Raw genomic sequence first — 23,017 nt, 5'->3', positions numbered from 1 at the left:
ATTCAACCATTTTACCCTTCAAGCAGGATTTCTACAGCACTCTCATCAATCTGGCATCTGCAAACTGATCTTTTTTTTATTAACTAGATCTAGAGATGGCTCAGCAGAACAGAATCCTTGAGGAGGACAAACACATGGAACAAGGACATGTTATTTTGCTCAAGTCAAGCACTAAGTTAAAAAGAAGGGGGATTTCTATTAATGAAAAATAACTCAGAAAAACAGACAATGGAATGTAGAAATGCAAGAGTGGCTAAAACTGCTTATAACACTCATTTTATGTTTGCTGATGGCAAAAGCAATATATTCCTTTCTGAACATTTTCATCTAAGTTTATACCTCTGACTTCACAGTCTCAAGGCTCCATGGAAGTTTATGGCAATAAAACACAGTTCAGTCACCAAAGACCAAGTTCTGCAAGGAACATTCCCTCAAAGACAAGCTTAGCCCAGAGGATTTCCATTCAAAACTATAATTCACTGCAGTGGTAATTCCTAGCAGCAGGAACAAGGAGTTTAGGACTGCCAGCCCCATGCCTTGACACGTGTTTCATCTGATCAGTTAAACAAAACTCGTATTTTTGGCCAAGTATTTAGTGCTTCAGTAGGGAGCCCTAAATACCCCAGGTGGCTGCTGGCATCCAGAATCCTCAGGAACTTGATCATAATAAAAATCCTTAGGAAAAATATTTGTCTATTGCTACCTCAGTCAGCAACAACAGTCCAATCCTTCCCCTCCCCATATCCCACTCCAGCAAGACGGTTGATGTATTTTATTTCAATGCTATTTTATATATTTCATTCAAATGCACTAAACCACTCGTATTTTTCATGCCAGCAAACACATTTAATGAAATGCTGGTTTATGTTCCTGGCCACAGTCAGTCCAAGGACTGTGAAAAAGCCTGTCAGTACCTGTTAGCTCAGGCATGGGGGATTTTTCTTTTTTCACAGAAAAGCCTCAATTGATTTCGAGAGAGTTTGATGACTTGGCTGCAGCTGGGACAGGGTAATTGCATCGATCCTGTGTGTGCAGTTCTGCTCTTTATCCACGCCACGACCAGCAGTAAAGCAAGCCCAGGGCAGATCTCGGGGCTCTTTGTGTGTCCCCAGCAGCTGCCACCACCCCCAGCAGCACAGGCTGTTCGTTTAGGCTATAAAAACACAATCTGAGGGTTTAGGGTCAAACCCAGCACCACCACGGTCACCACTAAACCACGTCCCCAAATGTCACATCCACGCGTTGTTTGAACACTTCCAGGGATGGTGACTCCACCACTTCCATGGGCAGCCTGTTCCAATGCTTTAACAACCCTTTCTGTGAAAAAAAAATCCTAATATCTAATCTGACCCTCCCCTGGTGCAGCTTGAGGCCATTCCCTCTCATTCTGAACAATCAACAATCACATCTTAGAGTAACTACACTGAACTTCAGAGCCAGAAATAAAACCTAGATTATTTTTTATTGCTTCAAGCGTAACGTTTTCCCTCCTTCTGCTTGGAGCAGCTCCCTGGGTGCTTCATGCAGGGGCCTCTTCCCCTCTGAATGCACATTTTTCACCACAGCAAAGGCCTGAATGGAGTCAGAGCCCCACAGCTCCACAATAACCCTCCTGTTTCACACTTCCAGCTCACAGTCACTCCAAGAGGCTTTTTTAAACCTGCCTGGAGCCAGCACAGAAGGGCCATTGTGGAACCCCCGTGGTGCTGCTGCCGTTCCTTACACAGACAGCAACTTAAAGCTTTTTTTAAAAAACTTTCACCTTAAATCTGGGGAGGAGGGAGCTGGTGAACACACGGCTCCTGTTCTCCTGCAAGCCCCCAGCAAATGCTGTTCCATTTGCCCTGCTGGCTTCTTTTCAATGAGAATGAACTAATTTAAATAAAAAGTCACATTTATTGTGAGGTGGGATGGCCAGGTGTGCTGCTGTTCAGAGAGAAAAGTCACTGATAAAACTGTAGTTAAAAAAAAAAAACAGAGAGTCTAATCAAGCATCTGAGTAATAAAAATTAATGAATCAGCCCTCCTGTGCTCCTGGGGAGTCAGGCTTTGGTGGAATCAGTGTAAGAGCAGGGAAAAATCCCAAACACCCTCTATTCTGGCTAGGATAGGGCCTGGAAGTTTCTTTTAAACAATCCACCCTGTCTGAAAATAGTGGGAGTTTCTGAAGTGAAACAGAAACCAGGAACAGAGGGGACAGGATGCACAAGTCCTGCTCCCCACCCTAGGGTCAGACTTGGGCAGCCTCAGGGTGTGCAGGACACCCAACACACACACATCAGCTACACCAGGTTTTGGGCTCCTGTTATCCTCTAAATTCCCATCCCAAACAGGAATTAGTCACAGATGTCTTGTCCTTACCCTGTCACCTGTCTCTCCACGGATCCCAGTCGGGCCAGGAAGGCCAGGCTCACCACTGGCACCTTTGGGCCCCTGTTGGGGAAACAACAAAAACCAAGCTACAGCTTACAGTGCCAGGAAACCCTGCACCCTTCAACACCCTGAGAGTTCACCAGCCTCCATAATGTGTTCAGAAAGGTTATTTGTCTTGGATGATCTCTCTCCCTTCCCCTCCAGGACCTGGGGAGCACTTGTGTTGGTTGGTACAGCTCATTCCAGCTTCTGTCCTGGCCCACAGCCAAGGTCAGGCACATGCCAAGGTGCTCCAACCTTTGGCCTGGGTCTTTCATTAATAAACCTCTTAAAATTAATAAACCTTCAACATCTGTGATCCCACCAAGTGATGCTCCCCTCAGCCAGTGTCAGTGGGGAGTGGAGGTCCCATTCCCTTGGAGAAGGGAGGGAGAAATACTGGAGTCCCCAGTGCAGCAAAAGGGAGGAGGAGTTCACTGAAGAAATACAGGCTGAGAGTGGTCCAGATCAAGGAGAAATTGAGGTGTCCCTACGAAACTCAAAGAATCATAAAACAATTTGGGTTGGAAGGGAACTTAAACATCATCTTGTTCCACCCCCTGCCATGGGCTGGGACACCTTCCGCCTGACCAGGGTGATCAGGGCCCCATCCAACCTGGCCTTGGACACTTCCAGGGATGGGGCAGCCACAGCTTCTCTGGGCACCCTGTGCAGAGAACAGGCTCAAAACTCAATCCTGCCCTTTGCAAACAAACACTAAATATAAATTGCACCTGCAGGCAGCTTATCTGGCTTTGTGCTCTTTCTACCATCCTGTGGTAATGAAGGTGTTGCATTGGTTCTGGCAAATGGAAAGACATTTCTTCCTTTCCCTCATTGCCATCACCCAACTGTCTGGCCAGAGGTGTGCAGAGAACACTGATCTGCCAAAACACAATGCCCATAATCACCCCTCTCAGCACTGACCTGGAAACCTCGGACACCACGGGCTCCTATGGGGCCTTGGAGGCCGAGTGGTCCCTGGAAAGAGAAAGATCAGCTTTGGTAAGGAGAAAATTTAGGGTCAGGTAAGTCACTTGTGTAACTGAACTGGCAGAGAGAGGGAATGTGCAGTTCTGTGCTGCAAAGTTGTGTCTGGTGTTTGCTGAGCTTTGCTAACAGCATTGTTATTAACAAAAAGGCTCATTTGTATAATCAGTGCTTAAGAACATACCATGCTCATGAGTAGAAAAGATCAGGGACAGCAAAGATTGGCAGCGTGATAGAGCATAGACAACATCCATTAGAGGGATCTGCTATCCCAACATTATGCTTTTAATTGATTGCAGGAAACTATTGCAAAACATGTGCTGCAGGCCCTTGGAAATGAAAAATGGCAATTGCATCCATTTGCTTGGACATCCTTGGTTCCAGCAATGTAGAAAAAGGCAGCAGTTTATGCTGTCAGAGCAGAGGCTTTTAAGAGCTCACCAGACAGAACATGAGCATTACCATTAGGAGTCCCTATTGCTTTCTCCTGAGAAAAATCACATATCCAATAAAGATCTTGGGTGAAAAAAAGAAAAAACCCTAAGTAATTTAGGCATTTAAATCCTATTTTGTAAACTGTCTTCTTGAAATAGATGCCTTCAGCAAGCTTCTGTCACGAGGCAGGGCTGCAGCTTTGGCTCCTTTCACTGCCATCCCTCCTGGGTGGAGCATTCAGGGACACAAATAGGCCTCAAACTGGCCACTGAAATGAAGCAGCAGCATCCTCAAAAAGCTGAACAACTGCTCGGGAATTTTCATGATTACTGCTTCCACTTTTGTTTTCTGCTTGTAATTCAGTAAGGAACTTTGAGAATTAAAAATACAGAGCTCTAAGAAAGTTGAGTTAAATTGCACCAAAAATGGCTCTGCTGAGCTGGTGGTGGGAGCTGGAGGGACCTGAGAGGCTCTGAGAAACCCTTGATACTCAGAGCTAAAAAAACCCCAAATTGTTTTGAGCCAAACAGCCTTAACACTGGAAAAATCCTGCACTTCTATTGGAACAGCCCAGTCTTAACTAATAAATTATGATTCTAATAAAACAAATCAGAAATGAGAAACCCAGGTTAGACATAACCACGGGTTCAGCTGCTACTGCACCCCTGTCAAAACTCTGCACCAACACAATTAGCTCAGCTGCTTTTGCTTTTTGGCTGCAGTAATGTGGTACCTTTTGTGAGGCCAGCTACTTTGATGAGAAATTGCAGACATAAAAGCAAACATTATTAATACAGTTTATTTCTAAAGCTGATTTCCCTCTCCTTGGGAGTTTAAGCAGCAGCTGCTCACAAACAATAAATCATGCAGTTCAATTTCTTCCAAGTGGCACATACCAGAAATCATATTAGACTTGCTGTAGGCTCCTGGATTTCAAAATGAGATTAAGATGGGGGAAAAAAAAAAAAAAGAAAAGGAAAGGAAAAAAAAACCAACAAAACCACTAGAAGATCAGATCCTACCCCAACAGCAGCACTGGCTGGGGAGTGACAAGATGAAAAAGGTACCCAAGAATTTTTAGTAGTGGGATCAGAATTAGAGTTTTACCCTCCTTATATTATTTGTTATCATCTCTATATTTGTTATCTATACAGTTATTAGATGATAACTATTTGTTATCATCTCTGCTATGGAGCAGGGACACAGCACGGAGCCATGCAGTTATTCCCAGTTTTGTTGTAAGCATGGCTTCAGGTTTTGCAGGGAATCACTCTCCACTGCTCCAAGGAAAGGGATACAGGACTGGGGAGGATTTCAGGTGTCATGTGCTGGTGGCAAAGTCCATTGCAACGGCTTCCCAGGAGCTCTGCTTCACTATGCCTCACTTCAGCACAGGCAGAACCTTCTTATTCCTATTTAATGACTGTCCAGTCCCTCCTGCCAGACTGTGGCAGTTCCACAAACCTCCTGGACAGCTGCAGTTTGCTCTGCCAAGCAAAATGGGAGGGATCACTTGGCATTTGCATGGAGCTGTCAGTGAGAACAGGATCTGACCCAGCTTGGGGGAGGAATTTCTCTGCTGCCAAAGCTCCCCAGAGACAACAGTGAGAGAGAAAGTGGCCTTTTAGTGTAGCCAGAGAGTGACACCCCCACACAAACCCTATTTTGGCACCTCTCTGGTTTACAGGCAGCTCTGTACTTACAGTTGCTCCTCTGGGTCCTGGCAGACCTCTCTCACCAGGAATGCCAACATCGCCCTGGCAGGGACACCAAAGTCAGCTGTGATATTTAGGAGCCACAAATCCACCCTTCCCATCCCGCTGGGACACATTCCTGGATCCCAGGCTGCTCAGTCCCAAACTCCTGCCCATCTGCCAGCCCACAGCTGGTGGGTTTTGCCCAGTACCTGTGCCCAGCACCCTGCCCAGCCAGCTCAGTGCTCCCTGGGGAGCTCCACACCAGTGTGGAAAGCCTGGAATCCCATGGGATTGCAGGGGCTGCATCACTGGAAGCTTTATTTGTGCAAGGAAGCAGCACGTGAGCTCCAGCTCCCCAGTTTGGTTCAAAACTCACCCAGCAGAGCCCAAGTGTAAATGTGGGACACTTACAGGGATGCCTGGCTCTCCAGAGGGACCTGCCTCTCCCATCTCTCCAGGGCTGCCCTGCAGGGCACAAAGCAAACACTCAGTTAGGGCATCACTTCAGGGAGTCATTTCTGTCCTACCTGAAGCAACAAAAGGAGGAGGGAGCTATAACCTGGATCAGGAAATAAAAACAGCTTTAAACTTTCACAGTTTTAAGGCAAAACTCTCAGCACCAGAGAACAGGTGAGCTGCACGCCCTGTCCTGGAACCAGTGACCAGGGAGGGCTGCCAGCCCCAGGGCCGTGTCCCCATGTCCCACATGAGACAGGGATGCCAGGACGCCCCATCCCATTCACTCCTGCATCACCTTCATGTCAGGAGCAGATTCCTGCACCACCTTCCTGCAGTGTGTGCTCTCCTCCCTGAGGATTAGCAGCAATAATGATGCAGGTGCAGAGGGAAGAATTCATAAAGGAGATGGACAGGGAAAAAAAAACCTCTCAGAACAGCTTTGTGCTGGACTGCTTTGGTCTGCCTGAGGTTTTCTTTTATCTCACAGGTGAGTGTCAATCTAAAGCTCCATGAAAGTTTTTTTCCTGAGCTGAGGGAAAATCTGCAGAAGGCAAGATGAGATAATCCTGCTCCTGCTTGCAGGTGCTCAGCTTTTGATTCCCAAAGATGAAGCCTCCTCCTGTGACTTTGGCAAAAGGATGAGGTTTACTAAACCACTGATGACTCTCCTGTGTATCTGCTGTGTCTTTCCTGAACCAGCTTCCAGCCCAGTTATTTTACCTAATTCCAGCTCCTCAGGCCCAGCAGAAATACAGAAACCATCACTTTGGGGTAAGTCCTCCTCATTTCCCAAGGCTAAAAAGTCTTGCTGTGACCAGTTTCCCCACCAGACCCCATCGTTAGAGAGATTCACTTACTGGTTCACCCTTTGAACCTTTAATACCCGCTCTTCCAGGCAGTCCCTGAAAAAAATTATATTAAAGCAATGTCAGAAGAAGTGAAGTGATTAAATTTGTTATTCTGGTCTGATTTGACACACAAGGAGTGACCTTTGCTTGAAGCAATGGAGGGTTTAGACTTCTGCAGCTTTCACTGCGAAAATTATGACTTCAATGTCTCTCTTGCTGCCCTTGCAGCTCCATGAACACTAATCCTGGGCATGAGAGCAAAGAGCAGGAATATACAAATAGACCAGCAGCAGCCACATTTTGCACAGCAGAAACCTCTCTCCAGGGGTGTTCAAAATATTCTGTAATACAGGAAGAAAGGAATACTTTATCTCTTTTAAACAGCTGGAAGACCGGAGAGATGAAACATTTTGCCAATAAGCACTGGAGTAAGGCAGGGACAGAGCTCAGGGTATTATATCCCAGATCTTACCTCCCTGCTTAAGGGATGTACGTCAGTGGGATGTGAAAGAGAAAATCCCTCTCAAGTTTAGATTTTAAAGAGTCAGAGAGGCCAACAGCCAGGGAAATACTGTGTGGTGCTGCTCCAGGTGTTCTCCAGTTCTGTCTGGCATGGTGGGAAAAGTGCATTTCTTCTTGGCTTAACTAGAGCCCCTTGCGAAACAACCCCCAGAATGACCCTCCCCTGTGCCCAGGAAGGATCTCTGCAGGCACACCGAGCTGCTGGAACCCCCAGAGGTGGCAGGTCCTACTCCATACTCACAGGAAGTCCATTTGGCCCCTTCTCTCCAGGAGCACCCATGGGAGCCGCATCACCCTGTGGATAGGGAGAGGTTAGGAAGGATCCTCCAGCACTGGGAAATGGCCTGGCACACGTAGGGGACACATTCCCAAACAGGCATTTGTACTTTTCTCCCTCCCCTTATGCACAGGACCAAGAGCTGCTGTGTCTAGAGGAGTGAGCACCCACTGGACAGGAGCTCCCTACTTCCTGCAGCTCCCAGCCTTCCCTGGCAGCACATGCTCAATATTCCTGCAGGATCACTGTTCAAGAACCAGGCAACAGTACCTGACAGCACTTTGTCTCCAGGCGATTAAAATCAACCCTGTGAACAGCTCTGAAAAGGCATTTCGGAAGGCCTCAAGTCAGTCAGAAGGAACCACTAAATCCGGGGACACAGCTGAATGTCCCTGCACACATCACATGTGCATTTTCCTTCTTTAGGGAATTCCCTTGGGATTAGCTAATAGGAAAATTTCATTCTCCTTCACTAGTGACAATATATTAGAAAACTTTTTAGGAGCAAAAGCCTTTCCAGCCAAGCTTCTTGATGAGCATCAGGAGCTTTGCAGCACTCCCAGCACAGTCTCAGGAACCTTCCCTGCAGTGTTTAAGTAGGACTTTACAAACCTTCTCACCATCGAGTCCAGGAGCTCCATCCCGCCCGTCCTTGCCAGGCATTCCCTGCAAACATGGACAGCACATGTTTAGGTCAGGAGGAGGCTCTGTGGTTTGCAAAATACATTCACATCAAAGAAGCTTTTGGCAATGAGTCCAGCTGCAGTTGCACTAGGAGATTTTCCATTAACAGCAGTACAACTGGGGCTTAGTCCAGCTGGGATTACAGAGACCCACAGAGCAGAAATTTGACAGCAAAGATGGCACGAAGCAGCTCTTCTCCTGTTGTGTTTTATCTCCTCATCTGCAAGCAAGACAACAGCAAGATCTGCATCCTACTTAACTGACTTACAGGTTCTCCTATGAGTCCACGAGCCCCTGGGTTTCCTTTTGGTCCAGGTTTACCCTAGAAAACAACAATAAATCCTGTGTAAACCTGTGTAAACCTTATGAACAGTCAACAAAGACAATACTCAAATTCTGTAGGGACACTTCATTCCATTTCAGCTGGCTCCTCTCTATCCACATAGATATGGAGGTTGTTTTGGGCACACCAGGAAACCGGCCCAATGCTGGATACAACACCTGATCATTTGAAATTCTTGATCATTTCAAGGGAAGGGGATGTAAGATCTGCTCCCTGTGCTCCAGGCTGTAGCAGCATTTGGACACCTTATTGCTCAGGCATCTTTAGTAAGAGTTAAACATCTCACTTTTGAGATGATACTTCCATCCCTTTCAAGCAAACCAAGGAACAGAGTCTTTGGAATGTCACCTCCCAGACTGGAGCAGAAGGATGTTTGACTGCACTTACAGTGTCGCCTTTGGGCCCCCGGAATCCCTGAGGTCCTTTGCTCCCTTGGTCTCCCTGTGACAGAGGAGGAAAAGCCATTAAGCATCTCCATCAGACAGTGACAGAGATTGATGCTTTGAGGTGAAAAGAGGAGGTTTTTGTGCTGTTTGCTGGTGTCAGCAGAGGTGTGAGCACACAGTCCCCCAAGAGCTCGGCTGTACTTTCTCAGTTACATTCCAATTCCTAACACACTTTTTGCAGCAGGAACTTTGCCAACAATCCCTCAGGGCAGAGACCATCTTCCCCTTCATATAATGAAGCAATTTCTTTAAGCAAAAACAGAGTGGGAGAAAAGCTTTAATATTTACTGTCTAGATCCTGCTGGATGTAATGAAAGGTTTGGTGAGAAAGCACCTAATTTTATTTTTGTTTGGATGAATTTCTTCTATAATTGCAAGATGAGAGAGGGGTCCCCAGAGGGTGGTGCTGCAGAAGGGAGCTCTGCAGAAGGATGGAGATTGCATCTTCAATACACAGCTATTCCTGCTTGGAGCAGAAACCTTTGAGAGCTGTGGGCACCTGGGAGCAGACCAGACTCAAGGGATGTAAGCTTATGATAGGGCTGCTTCTTCCTGCAAAAGTAATGGATATTCCCTTCTCCAGTGCTTGCCCAAGCTGCTGGTGTTCAGGGAAGGGCAGTGAAGCACAGAGAGCAATGGAAACGTGGTGAACTTATTCTGGTGTGGGGCATGGCAAAGGGAGAGACATCCTGAAGTCTGGGCCAGGTGAAATAACACTGCTCTAAGTGGAGGGAAAAGGGAATAATCTGATGGAGGTGGTCAGCACAGCCTCCTGCTCACGGGCAGCAGAGCTCAGGAAGGAGGAATAAATCAGGCTGTGGCTGTGGAAGGCAGGGCCAGAGAGAGAGTGGGATACATACAGCTTTCCCTGGAGGTCCTGGGATTCCAGGTGGGCCTCTGAATCCAATATCACCCTGCAGAGAACAGACATCATTGTAATGCTGGGCTTGGCAGAGGATGAAGTAACAGAATCCCCACCTTGTACCACAACCTGAGAAAACACAAAAGCCCTGGAAAGCCACCCCATATTTCCGGCTGGTTTTCAGGACAGACTTGCAAAAAATCCCACTCTGAACAACGGGTTTTTACTCTGGATCTCCCCACCTTTGTACCTCTGATACACTGATACCATTCATGGCCTTGCTATCTTGGTAACACTCTTATTCCTAAATAAATGCATGACTTCATCCAAGTCAAAACCATTCAGCCTCTGGGCTGCTGGTCAAGGGATGGTGACAAGAGTCCAAAGCCTCAATGAGCTGGAGATTGACCCTGTTCTCACTGAGGAGCCTTTTTGTGTCCTGAAAACCTCTGTCCATGAGTGATTCTTTGGCTTTTTCTTGTAAAGAGACAGAAGAGAAAGTGAAATGTTCATGAAATGTTTCTCTTTTTTTTTTTTTGCAAGATTCTATAACACTGTCGGTCTTGCACTTTGGGTGGAATGATTCAGTCTGGCTGGGCCTGACCCTGCCAGTCCCTCAGGTGTGTGGATTGTCCTGACTTTGGAAGGTTGTTCTGATGGAGGTGCTGCAGGGAACACCCCACTTTTTACGCCTTTACAAGTTTCCCAGTGGAATTCAGTAAGGACAGGTGTCACTGGCACCTCTCACAAGACAAACTGGTGGTGGAGGGGGAAAAAAACCCAGAAGTTTTTTCTTACTCTGTCGCCAGCTGGACCCATTGGACCAGGGAGGCCTCTTAGTCCTCTTGGGCCCTAATTAAGAAAACAAATCAGTTCAAACTCAATCTCTGTTTGTGTAACCAAGGTGACTGATGGCTCCATTGAGCTCCACAGTGAAAGGGCCATGGGAATGGTGGGAAGAGAAGAGGAGGGGATACCTGCAGGCCGACACCGCCCGGAATTCCTGGAGGGCCGGAAGGGCCAGGGTTACCCTGGGAGAGAAAAATCAATCAGACAAGAGGAGAGACATCAGGAGCCTGCAAACACACAGCCAGAGACTCCCCATCTTATTTCTTCTTGAGCTCCCTCTCTCCCTTCCAGATTTCTCTGCAGAATTTGCTTCTACGTTATAGACAATTTCTTCTACATGCAAGAATGTTCTGATCAGTCAGGAATTTATCCAAGTGATTAATGCAAGGCTTTTCCTGAGCTGACATCCCTGCATGGGAAAGGATAGCTGTTAACTCCAATTGATCTTAACATGATGATCCCTGGGAAGATGAATTTTCTTGGAGAGTCAGCACAGGGTCCTACAGGGAGAGCAGTGGAACCCAGTGGACTTCAGCCAAAGTAACTGCTCCTTGTTCAGCCAACAGCCTCATTCCTCCCTGGCTCCTTAAAATAAATCACTTATTTCTTTTTCAAGATGTTTTTAAAGAGAAAAATCCTCCCCCTTTAAACTGAAGTTTACCTTCTCTCCTTGTTTTCCTACTTCACCAGGCTCCCCTTTGTGACCAGTGTGTCCCTAGAAATAAGAGTTCTGATTAATCACATCCTGAGTCTTGCTTTAAAAATTAAATTTTATGAGACAGTTGGGAAACCTAAACCCCCACATCCCAAATGACTTACAAGAAAAACAATCTGTAGGTGTGCTGTACCCAGGTGAATGCAGATCCCTCCTGGGGGAGGCTATCCAGGTACCAGTGTCAGAATTGATGTCGTTTCAGGAAATGCCCAGATTTGGTTTTCCAGAGTGACTTGCACTGGACTAAGCTCATGATCTGGATGCAGTTCTCAAATACAGATCAGGGACCAGAACTCAGTTCCCATCACCCCTGATAATGGGGATGAGTCACTTCTGAAAACCCCACTCTGCATCTTTTACCTCCCTTTTTAGGTCACCTTTAATGTCTGCATCATCAAGCTTGCAAAGAAATCCATGTCCCACTGAAAGCTTTTATATAAGCTCTGATTCAATTTGTGTCTTGGCTCTCTTCCTATTACGTGGGAGAGACCCAGCCCGATTTCAGCCATGGCAGATGTTATTCCTCACCACAACAAAGGTCCTGTGCATCATTTGCATCATAATTGGAGAGTTTCACAGGGTTTTCCTTTTCATGAGCTATGAATTTTGAGCAGTTATGTCCTAAACATCTTGTATTTGTAATGATATTTATGACTCAGCGCACAGACCAAGCAGACCTGAGAAAGGTCAGTTCAGGAGGAATTGAGAGCATTCCCTAGGAGCTCTCCCACTCACTGCCAACTTCTAAATCCTGCTAAAAGACCTTGAGTCACTTTTTACTTTGTCTCGCTGCTGAATCCACAACTGCACAGACTTCATGTGAACCAGAGAGGGGACAGAGGAGGAGACTTTTAACTCCTGAGGGTGGAAACCTTGAATTTATATACCAGAGCCCAACAACTAAACATAAACCTACCTGGTGCTACACTGGCTATAAAAACAGCAACTAAATTACATTATATTAATTATGTAAGTTTGCAGTTTAAGAAGTTGTGAGGTTTTTCCAGCTCGCAGGCCTGGAAAGGCAGCACCTGGTTCTTGAGGCAGCCCTGAACTGCTGCCCCTGTTTGTTCCTGTCCACCAGCTCTGCCCCACTGGGCTTGCAGGGGGGGTTAATCTATGCCAAGGGTTAAATCTCATTTGGAATAAATGCAAATGCATGGCTGGTTTGGGAGGTGTGAGCCTACAGGAGACATGGACCGTGGATACAATTTAATCCCAGGGGTTCCTAGTGGTGTTTATTTTGGGGGACAGATCCTTGTATTGCAGGTGATGTTTCCTTACCTTGAAGCCTGGCATTCCTGGGGGGCCTGGGGGGCCTGGTGGGCACAGAGCTGGGCACTGCAGGGAACAGAAACACTTTGGTTTAACAGGCACACATCACACCCAGGGAGGCTGCTTGCATCCATTAGGTGAAAAGTCATGTGGATTTTGGCTCTAAATCCACTAAATCTAATGGAATCGTGGCATCATGGATTGACCAACATTTCCCTATGGAAAGGGGTCCTGGAGGTCCTGGTATCCCACAAAATAATGATTTATGAATGGCCTGCTCCACTTTGAACATGGATTGTGAGATTTTCTGAAGGCTGACAGTGTCCACAGTCCAAAATGCCCAAGAACCCAAGTTTCCCAGTGCAGCTGGATCAGTTTCTTTGTAAATCATTAGGACCATATTTAATCCTCTGCAGTAATTGATCCCTATTGATTTCCTTTAGCCAGCTCCTTAAGTGCAGCAAGGACAGGCATCAGAGTTAATTGAAGGGCACCAACAAAAAAACCAATACCTATAAACTGATATCTGCAGATGTCTAGGGCTGGCAGAGCCCCTGGTGGGAACTTCAGCTTCACTGGGAACAAATCAGAATATGCATGGCAATTTAATGAGGAAAAGGCCATACTCTTGAATCTTTACAAATAGCTCTTAATTTGTTTGGGGGTTTTTTTTTTTCTTTTAATACAACTTCAGGCAGCACCTCTGTAGCAAAAATTTAATTTTCTAGTCTATTCCACAGGGTAACTTAAATTAAACGTGCAGAAATAACCTAATTTCCTATTAACTCCCATGTGATGTGCCATAAGGCAGTCTAAACTGACTTGGAGCTTTTTTTGGGGCATGTCAATTAGAAAACCAAAGAAGCTGTCACAACAACAGCTGTGAAATCTGCAAATGTCACTTCCATCGTTCATGGACTTAGCACTCCTTTCGTTCCCCTGAAAGAAAGGGATCAAGGCTTTCTCCTAAGGAAGGAAGCCTAAACAAAGCAGATGTCCACAGGAACCCGGTGCCACCATCCCTGGAAATAAACAGTGCTACACTCACAGCCTTTCCTGTCACAAGGCAGGGTTGGAAGCATGAAAAGCTGTTGTCTTTTACCAAAAGCTGAAGTTGTTTAGCACCTGAAGAATGTATGCAAAATGTGCATTTTGGGAAGAAAAAAATCAAGGACAACACCAGCACTGGAATCACAGGATGGTTTGGGTTGGAAGGGAACTTAAATCTTGTCATGTTCCACACCCAGCCATGGGCAGGGACACCAGGTTGCTCCAAGCCCCATCCAACCTGGCCTTGGACACTTCCAGGGATGGGGCAACCACAGCTTCTCTGGGCACCCTGTGCCAGTGCACACCTACCTCCTCAAAAAATCTTTCAGCCCAGGAAACACCCCCCACTCTTCTGCATCCTGGTAAGGTGGTTTAAACCCACATCTGCAGGTCTAAACAGCGCATGTTAAATGGTCTGACACTCCCCCAGCTGTGCCAAGCAAAAGTCACATCAGGGATTAAACCAAAGCTCATTTTCATGCTACATAAAGAAAAACCTACCTGAAGGTCCCCGCCGCCATCGGGAAGGGCACCTGGAAGACCCTGCAATTCAGGGAATGGTGGCTTTTAAATACAGGACAAACATGAGGAAGAAACACAGTTTCTAGGATGACTTTTACAGAGCCAGCTCAGCTGGATCAGCACAAGGCACATACTCAGCCCCAGAGTCTAAAGTGCTGCCCCTGGAGTGTTATGAGCTGCACCAGTCCTCAAAACCAGACACATCAAGGGTGTAACCATCCCCTGGAGAGGAACAGCTGGGCTGGGGAAGAGTCTTGGGCCTTAGGTGATGAAAGCAGCAAGTAGGGGAGAGCAGCTGTGCCTGGCTTCCTCCTGGCCTGGGGAAAACTCCTTGGGAAAGACGTCCCAATCCCACTGTTCAACACTCCAGAGAGGGCACAGCAAACCCAAAGCAGGGACTTGATTGCAAGCCCCACTTGCTGGTCCTACAAGAACAGATCATGATCCATGCAAGCACAAAAACTTTCCCTGAGAGAACAAGCAGCCCACCCCATGCTCTGCGTGCCAGAAAGGTGCGGTGTCATTGGGTCCCTCCTCACAGAGAGCACAAATAACAAACAGGAGATCATCAACACATCCAGGTGCAGCCAGGGAAAAGTCCCTGCTCTTCTCAGGGCACGGTGTTTATGCCCTGCTGAATGCTCATGGTAGTGGCAGCAAATAAAAAGTGCAGCAAGAAGAAAATTCCAGACTCCCCCCAGGAATTTTCTCCCATTTGTTTGCAAGTCTCAACTTACGGGAGGCCCAGGTGGTCCAGGAGGCCCTGGGAATCCTGGCAGACCAAAAGGTCCCTAAAAAGAGAGAAAAATAAGAATTCCCTTTCAATGTAAATGCAAAGGGAAATATCTCCTCAGAGTGAGGCAAGAGACAAAAATGAAACTCATTCTTCTGTGGTTGTGGCACATTCAGTAAATGGGGATTAAATGGTAGGAGAAACTCACAGAAGGACCCCGAAATCCATGTCCACCTGGGCGCCCACTGGGTCCTGGGGGTCCCTGTTGAGCAGAGAGAAGAGCTTTTACATCATGACACCCCAAAGCCCAGGCTGCTGGCTGCCCCCATTTGCCCAATCCCCCCGAGGAGCTCCATCCTGCACCAGACCACCAGCTTCCCAACGCACATCCTGTTTTTACTCCACATCCCCCTGGAATACACTGCCAGTCTGCATCCCTCAGGCACAGGGCAGCTCCCAGGAACCCACCAAACAAAAGCTGCCCCCAAACTGGGCACTTCCAGTGTTTACAAGGCTGCTGTGCCTTGTGTTTAAACCAGAGCCAGCTTCCCCAGGGTGGGGGCAAGGATAAAAATCCCACAAGGCTGATGATCTGCAGGACTCCAAGTCCCTCTGCCTGGGTCCTGGGGTGGGTTTGTAACACTCAGGGTATCCAATAAAATCAGAATCTTAATTTATAACTTTGTTTTGAAAAAAATATTCTTATTACTTACTGGAGGTCCTGGCAGTCCTTTTCCCTGGAAACAACATTTGAAACAGTAACAGATCACTCAGAAACCAAACATACAGGAAGAAAAGAAAACCTCGGAAAACACTGCTAATTTTTTTTTTTCCTAAGTTTCCTTATCACTCCCTTGCCCCTAATTATTATAATTTTCAATCAGAGCAGAGTCTTGATGAATCCTTTTGTTGCCTCCAATAATTTGTATTCCCTTTCCATTGCTGTTACCTACAAGACATCAGTAAGAAAAGTAATGTGTGCTGACACAAGAGTGGGACATGGAGAGGAAGACAACATTCCAGTTTATCTTTTTCTCCTTTTTCTTTTCCTTTTAATTCTGATAGACATTAGGTAATGTCTAATGATTCTAATAGCATTTGATATGTCAGTCTGTATCCCAAGCTGGTTTGCTTTTACAGCACCTCGAAGGCTCAAAACAGGTCCTGTGTTACCAGAACAGGTCACACATACATATTTAAACATTTCAAACAACATATTCACTCATTCAGACTTTGATCCCTTTGTTTGGGAAACAAAGCTTCCCATCTTCTCTTGGTGATGGTTTTGGCATAATACTGCACACTTTCATCACATGTGCTGTTCTGGGAGGTACTTACAGCGGGTCCAGGTGGCCCAGCAGGTCCTAAGGCACCCTATGGGAATAAAACAGGATAAAAATTAGCAGGGATAAAAGAGAAACCTCCATATGGGGAGTCACCAAGGCCTGCTCTCCTTGGAAACTCCAGCAGTGTCTTGCAGAAACAGGACACAACTGGCGATGCTCAGCTGAATTCACACATATAGGGACAAAAACTTATGGATAATTACCCTAGAAATCCCAGCTGGCATCAGATGAATATCTAAATATCCTCCATGAATATCTAAATGTTCATAACTTGACTTTTATCTACTTGAAATATTCTCATTCATAATACATTCATATTGTAGCTCCAATGACTAAGTTTTCTAAAACTATTAACAAATTTTGGACTTATTCTAGTGAATTTTATTAATTCATCCATTTCCCTTTCAAGCAAAGCCAAAGATTTGGCAGCTTCTGTTTCTTCACTAACCTCCTTAGCAAATTCCCAGTCTCCTTTTCCCAGTTTGAATTCCTACTGTTAGGCTTGACTGAAGCTTGGTCATCTCATGGCTTAGACTAGAATTAAGTCACCCTTGAAGTTGTGAACTTCCTGCTTGACTAAAGAGAAGAAGACAGAGACCTCCTTAACCCCTTTGCTGCATTGCAAAGCTGCCAGCTGGCCAGCAGGCTGTAAAATTAATCAGGGGTGATCATTCTGAAGCAGAGTCCCAGAATGGTTTGGGTTGGAAGGGACCTTCAAGACCACCTTGTTCCACCCCTGTGCCATGAGCAGGGACACCTTCCACTGGACCAGGGTCCAGGGTCAAAGCAAGGACATCTCCTTGCACAGGGACAAAGTTTCCATGGCCTCTCCCCAGTCCAAACCTCTTTTCCAAACATCCCCAAAATGCTGCACAGAAACATCTCGAGGATGATGTCCTGAGCTGGAATTAAACGGTGTCTGCCCCTAGAACAAGGTGGATGGGCAGACCTGGAGAACATCCCAGCACGCACAGCTGCTCACTGTGACCCCAGGGGTGACGCCTGCCCTCTCCTCATGTTCTGTGCACCAAAGATTAGAAATGTCTTCCCTTGCTCAGCTTAAGGAGAAAGACATGGAGGACCCAAGGCCTCGTTAGGAGTGGTCTTGTGAGCAGGGGACTGTAATCCAATAAAAATCAGCCATGCTGTGAATGTCAGCTCATTCATTTCTCTTGCTGCAGGTTACTCTGCTCTGCCTCCACTCACTTTTATCTTCAGGCTGAAAATCCTTACCACTACTGATGGTTGTAAGGGGCAAACTGGGATCTCCTCCTGCAGGGAAAACATTGAATTCCTGGCACCTCCTGACTTGCACCCTAATTCTGAAAGCAGCTGCATCGCCCCTTTCTGCTTTGACCAACAGGCCAGAAAGTTGGCAGAGCACCCAAAATGCCAAATGCTGTTACTTTACACTCCCTAATTTTGATATCTTGAAGAGTGTAAGGTGCAGAATGCAGCAGTGAACATTCCTGGTAAGGTAAGGGATTATCAAGTGCCTGAATGAGCTGATGCTACTGCAGTAAGTGCAAAGGAGAGACTCTAATTTACATCTCAATTTTAATAACATTGTCTGACTAGACTCACTCTCTTGGTAACAATGTTCTTTCTCTTTTGATTAGAAAACAGTAACACCATAATTTTTCATTTTATAGTAATTTACTCTGTGAATAGACAATTATGGAGCGTGGAAAATACTTGATTATTATGACATTCATAAATAAAAGTGAATAATTATGTTCTCCTTATTGCTTTCAGTGTAAAGCAACAAACTTCAAAATGTTTTTTTTTTCAGTGAAGGACACCAGTATCTAACATAGAGGTCAGAACCCAACTCAACCCCAGCTGAAAATAAAGGGTTTTTAAAATTGAAAAAACAAGTAGGATTGATCTATTCAGTCTGCAAGCAGAACCAGGAGAAAAGCTAATCGATGGTGAGAGCAGCAGGAGATATTTAGGATAAAAATCCTTTTGGAAATGTTTGGCAATAAAGTATTACTGAAAACTCCATGAGCCCACTTCCCTACACTAAAAAGCTTTGCTCTCAGACACTCCAGTTCAAAAAACTAAGCTTATTTAGAAGAAAACAGAGTGTTAAGCATGAATTCAAATGCACAACAATAAGTAGACAGCTTATTTCAGTGAGTCCTGCAAGACAGAAATATAGAAGATAGGGAGAAAAAAAAGAGTCAGACCAACAATGCTGTTCACTTAGAGTGCTAAAGCTTTTAGAGGTCTTTTCCCAGGTTTTTATTAGACCAATTAAAACAATTTCCCAGATGGACCACTGACCTTGAAAAGCTCCCATAAATGACGAGGGGTCCCAGGTTTGCCCCATGCTGCCAGACTGAGTTACAAGATGTGGGAAAGCACAGCAAACCTGGGTGTGAGCTCTGTCTGGGGGCTCCTGCCCAGCAGTCAGAGAGGAAGTTCTGCTGCCCAGAAATTATCTGCTCAATTACCCTGCAAGGCAGGAGCTGTGAGCTAACATGGGCATGGGCAGGCACTGCCACGCAGCACAGAACAGGGCACAGAGCTGCTCGCAGCCTTCCGCGCGTGGTCCTGAGCTTTCCTAGCCTAAAAATCAGGGATCTGTTCCCAGATGGCGCTGGACTCTTCCCACAGAATGTCTGAGAGTAGCCAGGATTGTACAGCCCTGGATCTCTGGGGAGAAAGAAGGGCACAAGGGACAGAAAAGGAGGGGGATTTAGGGTGGTGGTGATGGACAGAGGCTGGGAGCTGTGACCAGGATGTCCGGAGCTGTGACAAGGATGTCCAGGCCCTGCCACTCGACTTTCCCAGTGGCCACACAAACTTTGCCTGTCACATGGGAAAGGAAGAAGAACAGCTCTAAAATACATGGCTGTACCACTCATCCCTTTATATAACTCACAGATTTTTTAGATTTGAGCAAGTCCTTGGGGCAATAAGTGGATTATTGGGATATACTGAACATGTTACAAAAATCCAGCCCATCACTGCAGCCCCCAGTCCAAAAGGCCAGCAAGCCAGCTGTGGATACAAGCCTTATATTCCCATCTGGGAGACAGGAGAATAGCCATGCTGGCTCACAATCTGTGCTGAGTGGCTTATTAATTGTTATTCCTTAATGTCACAGGGAGGCTTAAGTGTGGGTGATGACTGGGGATGATCTGAAGGACATCTGTAACATCTCTGGCAGTTGTTTCCCTGTCCCTGTGGTGCCCCTCAGCAGAGCTGGAATATGCAGGAAGCAGAAACAATTCTTATTTCTTGCTAGGCTACCTGGGGAACACTATGGCAACTAATAATGCAATCATATGGACAGCTCCAGAAATAATAAAAGGCAAAAGTTTAAACAATTAATACACAGTAGCATTAATTATAAACAACGCAGATCTGCCAGCTCAGACTGCAAATAAAGGCCAAAATAACTTCACTTTGATAAACTTCATAATTAAGTCTCTCGACTGCTTCAAGAAACTTTTTGGATACTTGAAATATCCCCAGTACAGCCACCACTGAGGCAACCCAAGCAGGTTCAAAGCCGTGTGAAAGAAAGGTGGATCTCATGCCCTGCTTAATGAAAACCCACCTGGGACTGCATTTCAAGGATCCAAGTATTTTGCAAGGGTTTACATGAAAATCAACGCTTGAGTATCACCAATTTACAGCAGAAAGTGAAAATCATCACTACAATCAGTGGCAATGACCATTTAAAGGGTCTTAGGATCTAATGGGGTACTCACACGGTCTCCTGGAGGCCCATTTGGGCCAGGTGGGCCATCAGTTCCTATTAAACCCTGTAAAAAAAAACCCAAAAGATCAAGAGACTGCCATCCTGTCAGCAAAACATCTCAAAATTGTTCCCATATTTCTTGATTCAGCCAAGAGATGCTTCCCCTTCAATTTCTCCTGATATGCAAGACATGCATGTAAGTCCAGGACTCATATTCCTTCCCCAGTAGGCACAGAGAAAGTTGATGAGACACATCAGGAAAACACTCCTGCCTATGTGAAAGATTTAAAAGACCTACGAGAAGATGACAAAATACTCACATCCACTCCAGGAAGGCCAGGCAGCCCAGCTTCACCTGCAGCTCCAGGCTTCCCTGGTGCACCTTTTGGCCCCTACATGAGGTAAACAGTCAATTATTATAACAACGTAGCAACAGAAGCGTGGCAGGGGTGCAAGGATGGAAGCTCATTTGTTGATGCGTTGATTTTACACCATGCAACATGGGACAATCCCATGAAGAGAGGCAAATCTTGTTATGAATCCATATCCAAATCCTAAGTTTCAGCGCTTTGGCTCATTCCCACATGCTCACAAGCTGTTCTTAGTAAGGGGTAGGAAGGGATGCAGTAAGTGGCCAAAGCAAAGGGCTCTGCCACCTGGTACAATTCTAAGCACCCCTTGGCAGACTGAGCAGCTGAAGCAGACTCAGAGCAGTGCCAGAAATAACCGTGTGATGTGGCTTGGTGCCAATAATTTCATTATACAGGTGATGCACAAGCTTTATCTCACTTGTTTCATTCATTAATTTAATTTTCATTTTATTTCACTGATAGCATTGAAGCAGGAGGTTGTGTTTGTCCCCTGGGGCAGCGCTGAGCATCCCTGCTCCCGGGAATTCTGTGGCAGATGAAGAGGAAAGTGAGGCTGTAAGTGCCAGCTCGTGCCCTGCATCCTCTCAGAAGGATGGACAAGTCAATACCAAGCAGGAGATACTTACTGGTGGACCTGGCAAACCAGGAGGGCCTGGTTCTCCCTAGAGGAAAGAGAAAAGGCAGTGTTAGTGCTGAACTTTGCTTTGGTGACTTTTTCCACCACTGACGTTCCCAGCTGCACTCAAATCCCTCCTTGTGCCCACTCCAAGATTTACCATGCTCAGTCTCACGGAGCTGATGCTCTAAACCCTGCTACCCCCTAAGCAGCATGAGCCTGGATAGCCTTTTCCAACATCTATGGGAGCAAATCTGGGGAAATTCACATCCCCAGCCTCCCAGAGAGAACCAGTGCTCCTGAACAGTGCCCCCACCACCTCCAACTTCTTCCAGACATAGTTAGGAGTTATTTGCACTTGGGATTGTCTGCAAATGAGGCAGAGAGGAAGCTGGATGGGTGTCACAGCTTCCAAACATCTCTCTGGGGAAACAGAGGGAGACAGGGGTAAACTCCAGGTTTCCAGGGCACAGTATGAAGCTGTGGTACTGCCAGGAGCTGGGGATTACCATGAAGTGAAGAATGAACAAACTGTCTGCAATGATTTTCTTCATATGACTAAACTTGGACAGGAGAAGCAAATAAGCAGAGCCCCCAACTGATTTCCACCTAATCCAATTGCACAATCTGGACTAAACACAATTTTCATATAATGTTTCAAAAGCACTCTATTTCTTTTCTATTCTAATAAAAAGACACTTCTAAGAACAGCATTAAAGGTGCTTGTGAGACAGTATTTTATAAGTCTTTAATCACTTCTTCCAGGTCAGCCAGTTGTAATGCCATTCATAAATGTGTGTGTAGACTCCAAATAACAATTTGTATTTTATTGTTAGGCCCCAAAAGAAACAAACATTTGTGAACAGCAGGAGCTCGACTGGAGCTTGGTTTCCACCTCATCCCACAAAAAACCACTTTGTGTCCCAGTCCAGAGGGTACCCAGCCCTCGTGGCTTTAGGATAAGTGCACTGAATATTGTGAGAGGTATTGTGGGCCAGCAGAGGGGAAGGGGCAAGTTGGTACCCTGGAAGAAGAAAATCTCTGTGGAAGAAGGGTAGTTGTTAACAGAGCAAGGCTGGAAATAACACCATCCCACCATGGGCCTGGTAATTAGGAGCCAGGAGGCGTATGCAGAGCTGTGGGATTTATAGCATATTTCTGTATTTACTGGGAAGGCTGTGGGCACATCTCTCCAGCCTGGCTGCCTGGAGCTGCTCAGGATTTCTGTCCTGCACCACTGACCGACCAGAGGGTCCCTGAACAGAGGCATCTTTATGCTCTGACTTGCTGAAGCAACTCCTTCAGTATCCTTTGCCCACAGCTTTTCCATAAATAGTTATCACTATCATGGCTGGGGAAGGTTCCCTGCCAAGGAAATGAAAGGAGCAGTTCTTTTGAAATGAAAAGGCATCTGGAAATGGCACTAGGGGTGGTTTGCTCCCTCCTCCAGCACCTGGGATTGCCAGCCCCTTGCATTTTTCCTTGCCTGCATGGTGAGATTCTGCACCACGAGGTCACAGCACCAGCAAAGGCTGCTGGGGACCATCTTAAACCTTGATCCTGCCATCGTGGACCCCTGCAGGACTCTGCAGGAGCACCAGAACTTCAGAGAGCTGAATCAAAAGCCTAATCAGTGTGTGTACCCCTAATGCCAGATCACCAGGAATTAGAGGCAAAGGCTGTCAGCAAAAGGAAATGCTCTCCTGGTGCTGTGTCAGAGGGAAGGAAGTTTAGTCTTTCTCAGCAAGTCAAGCCAGGAGAGAAAGCAAGAAAAAAACCCCCTTGATTTCTGAAAAGTGACAATTGCTTATTAGCAATTTAGGGAATTACATCCCCAGAAATAATTCACA

At 46.2% G+C, this 23,017-nt stretch overlaps 1 protein-coding gene across 1 annotated transcript in view; it reads right to left on the bottom strand.

The window, feature by feature from the left end:
* Positions 1 to 23,017, bottom strand: part of COL9A3 (collagen type IX alpha 3 chain) — a 33,189-nt gene that overhangs the window by 6,166 nt on the left and 4,006 nt on the right. The window contains exons 3-24 of the mRNA XM_042046400.1: positions 21,178 to 21,213; positions 20,501 to 20,572; positions 20,191 to 20,244; positions 16,458 to 16,493; positions 15,833 to 15,856; positions 15,328 to 15,381; positions 15,124 to 15,177; positions 14,366 to 14,407; positions 12,824 to 12,880; positions 11,486 to 11,539; positions 10,953 to 11,006; positions 10,774 to 10,827; positions 9,974 to 10,027; positions 9,055 to 9,108; positions 8,593 to 8,646; positions 8,253 to 8,306; positions 7,605 to 7,658; positions 6,851 to 6,895; positions 5,946 to 5,999; positions 5,541 to 5,594; positions 3,340 to 3,393; positions 2,362 to 2,433 (exon numbers count right to left, since the gene is read on the bottom strand). Coding sequence (XP_041902334.1) covers positions 2,362 to 2,433; positions 3,340 to 3,393; positions 5,541 to 5,594; positions 5,946 to 5,999; positions 6,851 to 6,895; positions 7,605 to 7,658; positions 8,253 to 8,306; positions 8,593 to 8,646; positions 9,055 to 9,108; positions 9,974 to 10,027; positions 10,774 to 10,827; positions 10,953 to 11,006; positions 11,486 to 11,539; positions 12,824 to 12,880; positions 14,366 to 14,407; positions 15,124 to 15,177; positions 15,328 to 15,381; positions 15,833 to 15,856; positions 16,458 to 16,493; positions 20,191 to 20,244; positions 20,501 to 20,572; positions 21,178 to 21,213 — 1,140 coding nt within the window. The remainder of the gene's footprint in view (positions 1 to 2,361; positions 2,434 to 3,339; positions 3,394 to 5,540; positions 5,595 to 5,945; positions 6,000 to 6,850; positions 6,896 to 7,604; positions 7,659 to 8,252; positions 8,307 to 8,592; positions 8,647 to 9,054; positions 9,109 to 9,973; positions 10,028 to 10,773; positions 10,828 to 10,952; positions 11,007 to 11,485; positions 11,540 to 12,823; positions 12,881 to 14,365; positions 14,408 to 15,123; positions 15,178 to 15,327; positions 15,382 to 15,832; positions 15,857 to 16,457; positions 16,494 to 20,190; positions 20,245 to 20,500; positions 20,573 to 21,177; positions 21,214 to 23,017) is intronic.

The sequence above is a fragment of the Corvus kubaryi genome, unplaced genomic scaffold (genome assembly GCF_017639235.1).
Source record: "Corvus kubaryi isolate FWS band 111438036 unplaced genomic scaffold, C.kubaryi_AGA036_p1.0 134, whole genome shotgun sequence".
Lineage (NCBI taxonomy): Eukaryota > Metazoa > Chordata > Aves > Passeriformes > Corvidae > Corvus > Corvus kubaryi.
This window is presented reverse-complemented; position numbering and strand designations above follow the sequence as displayed.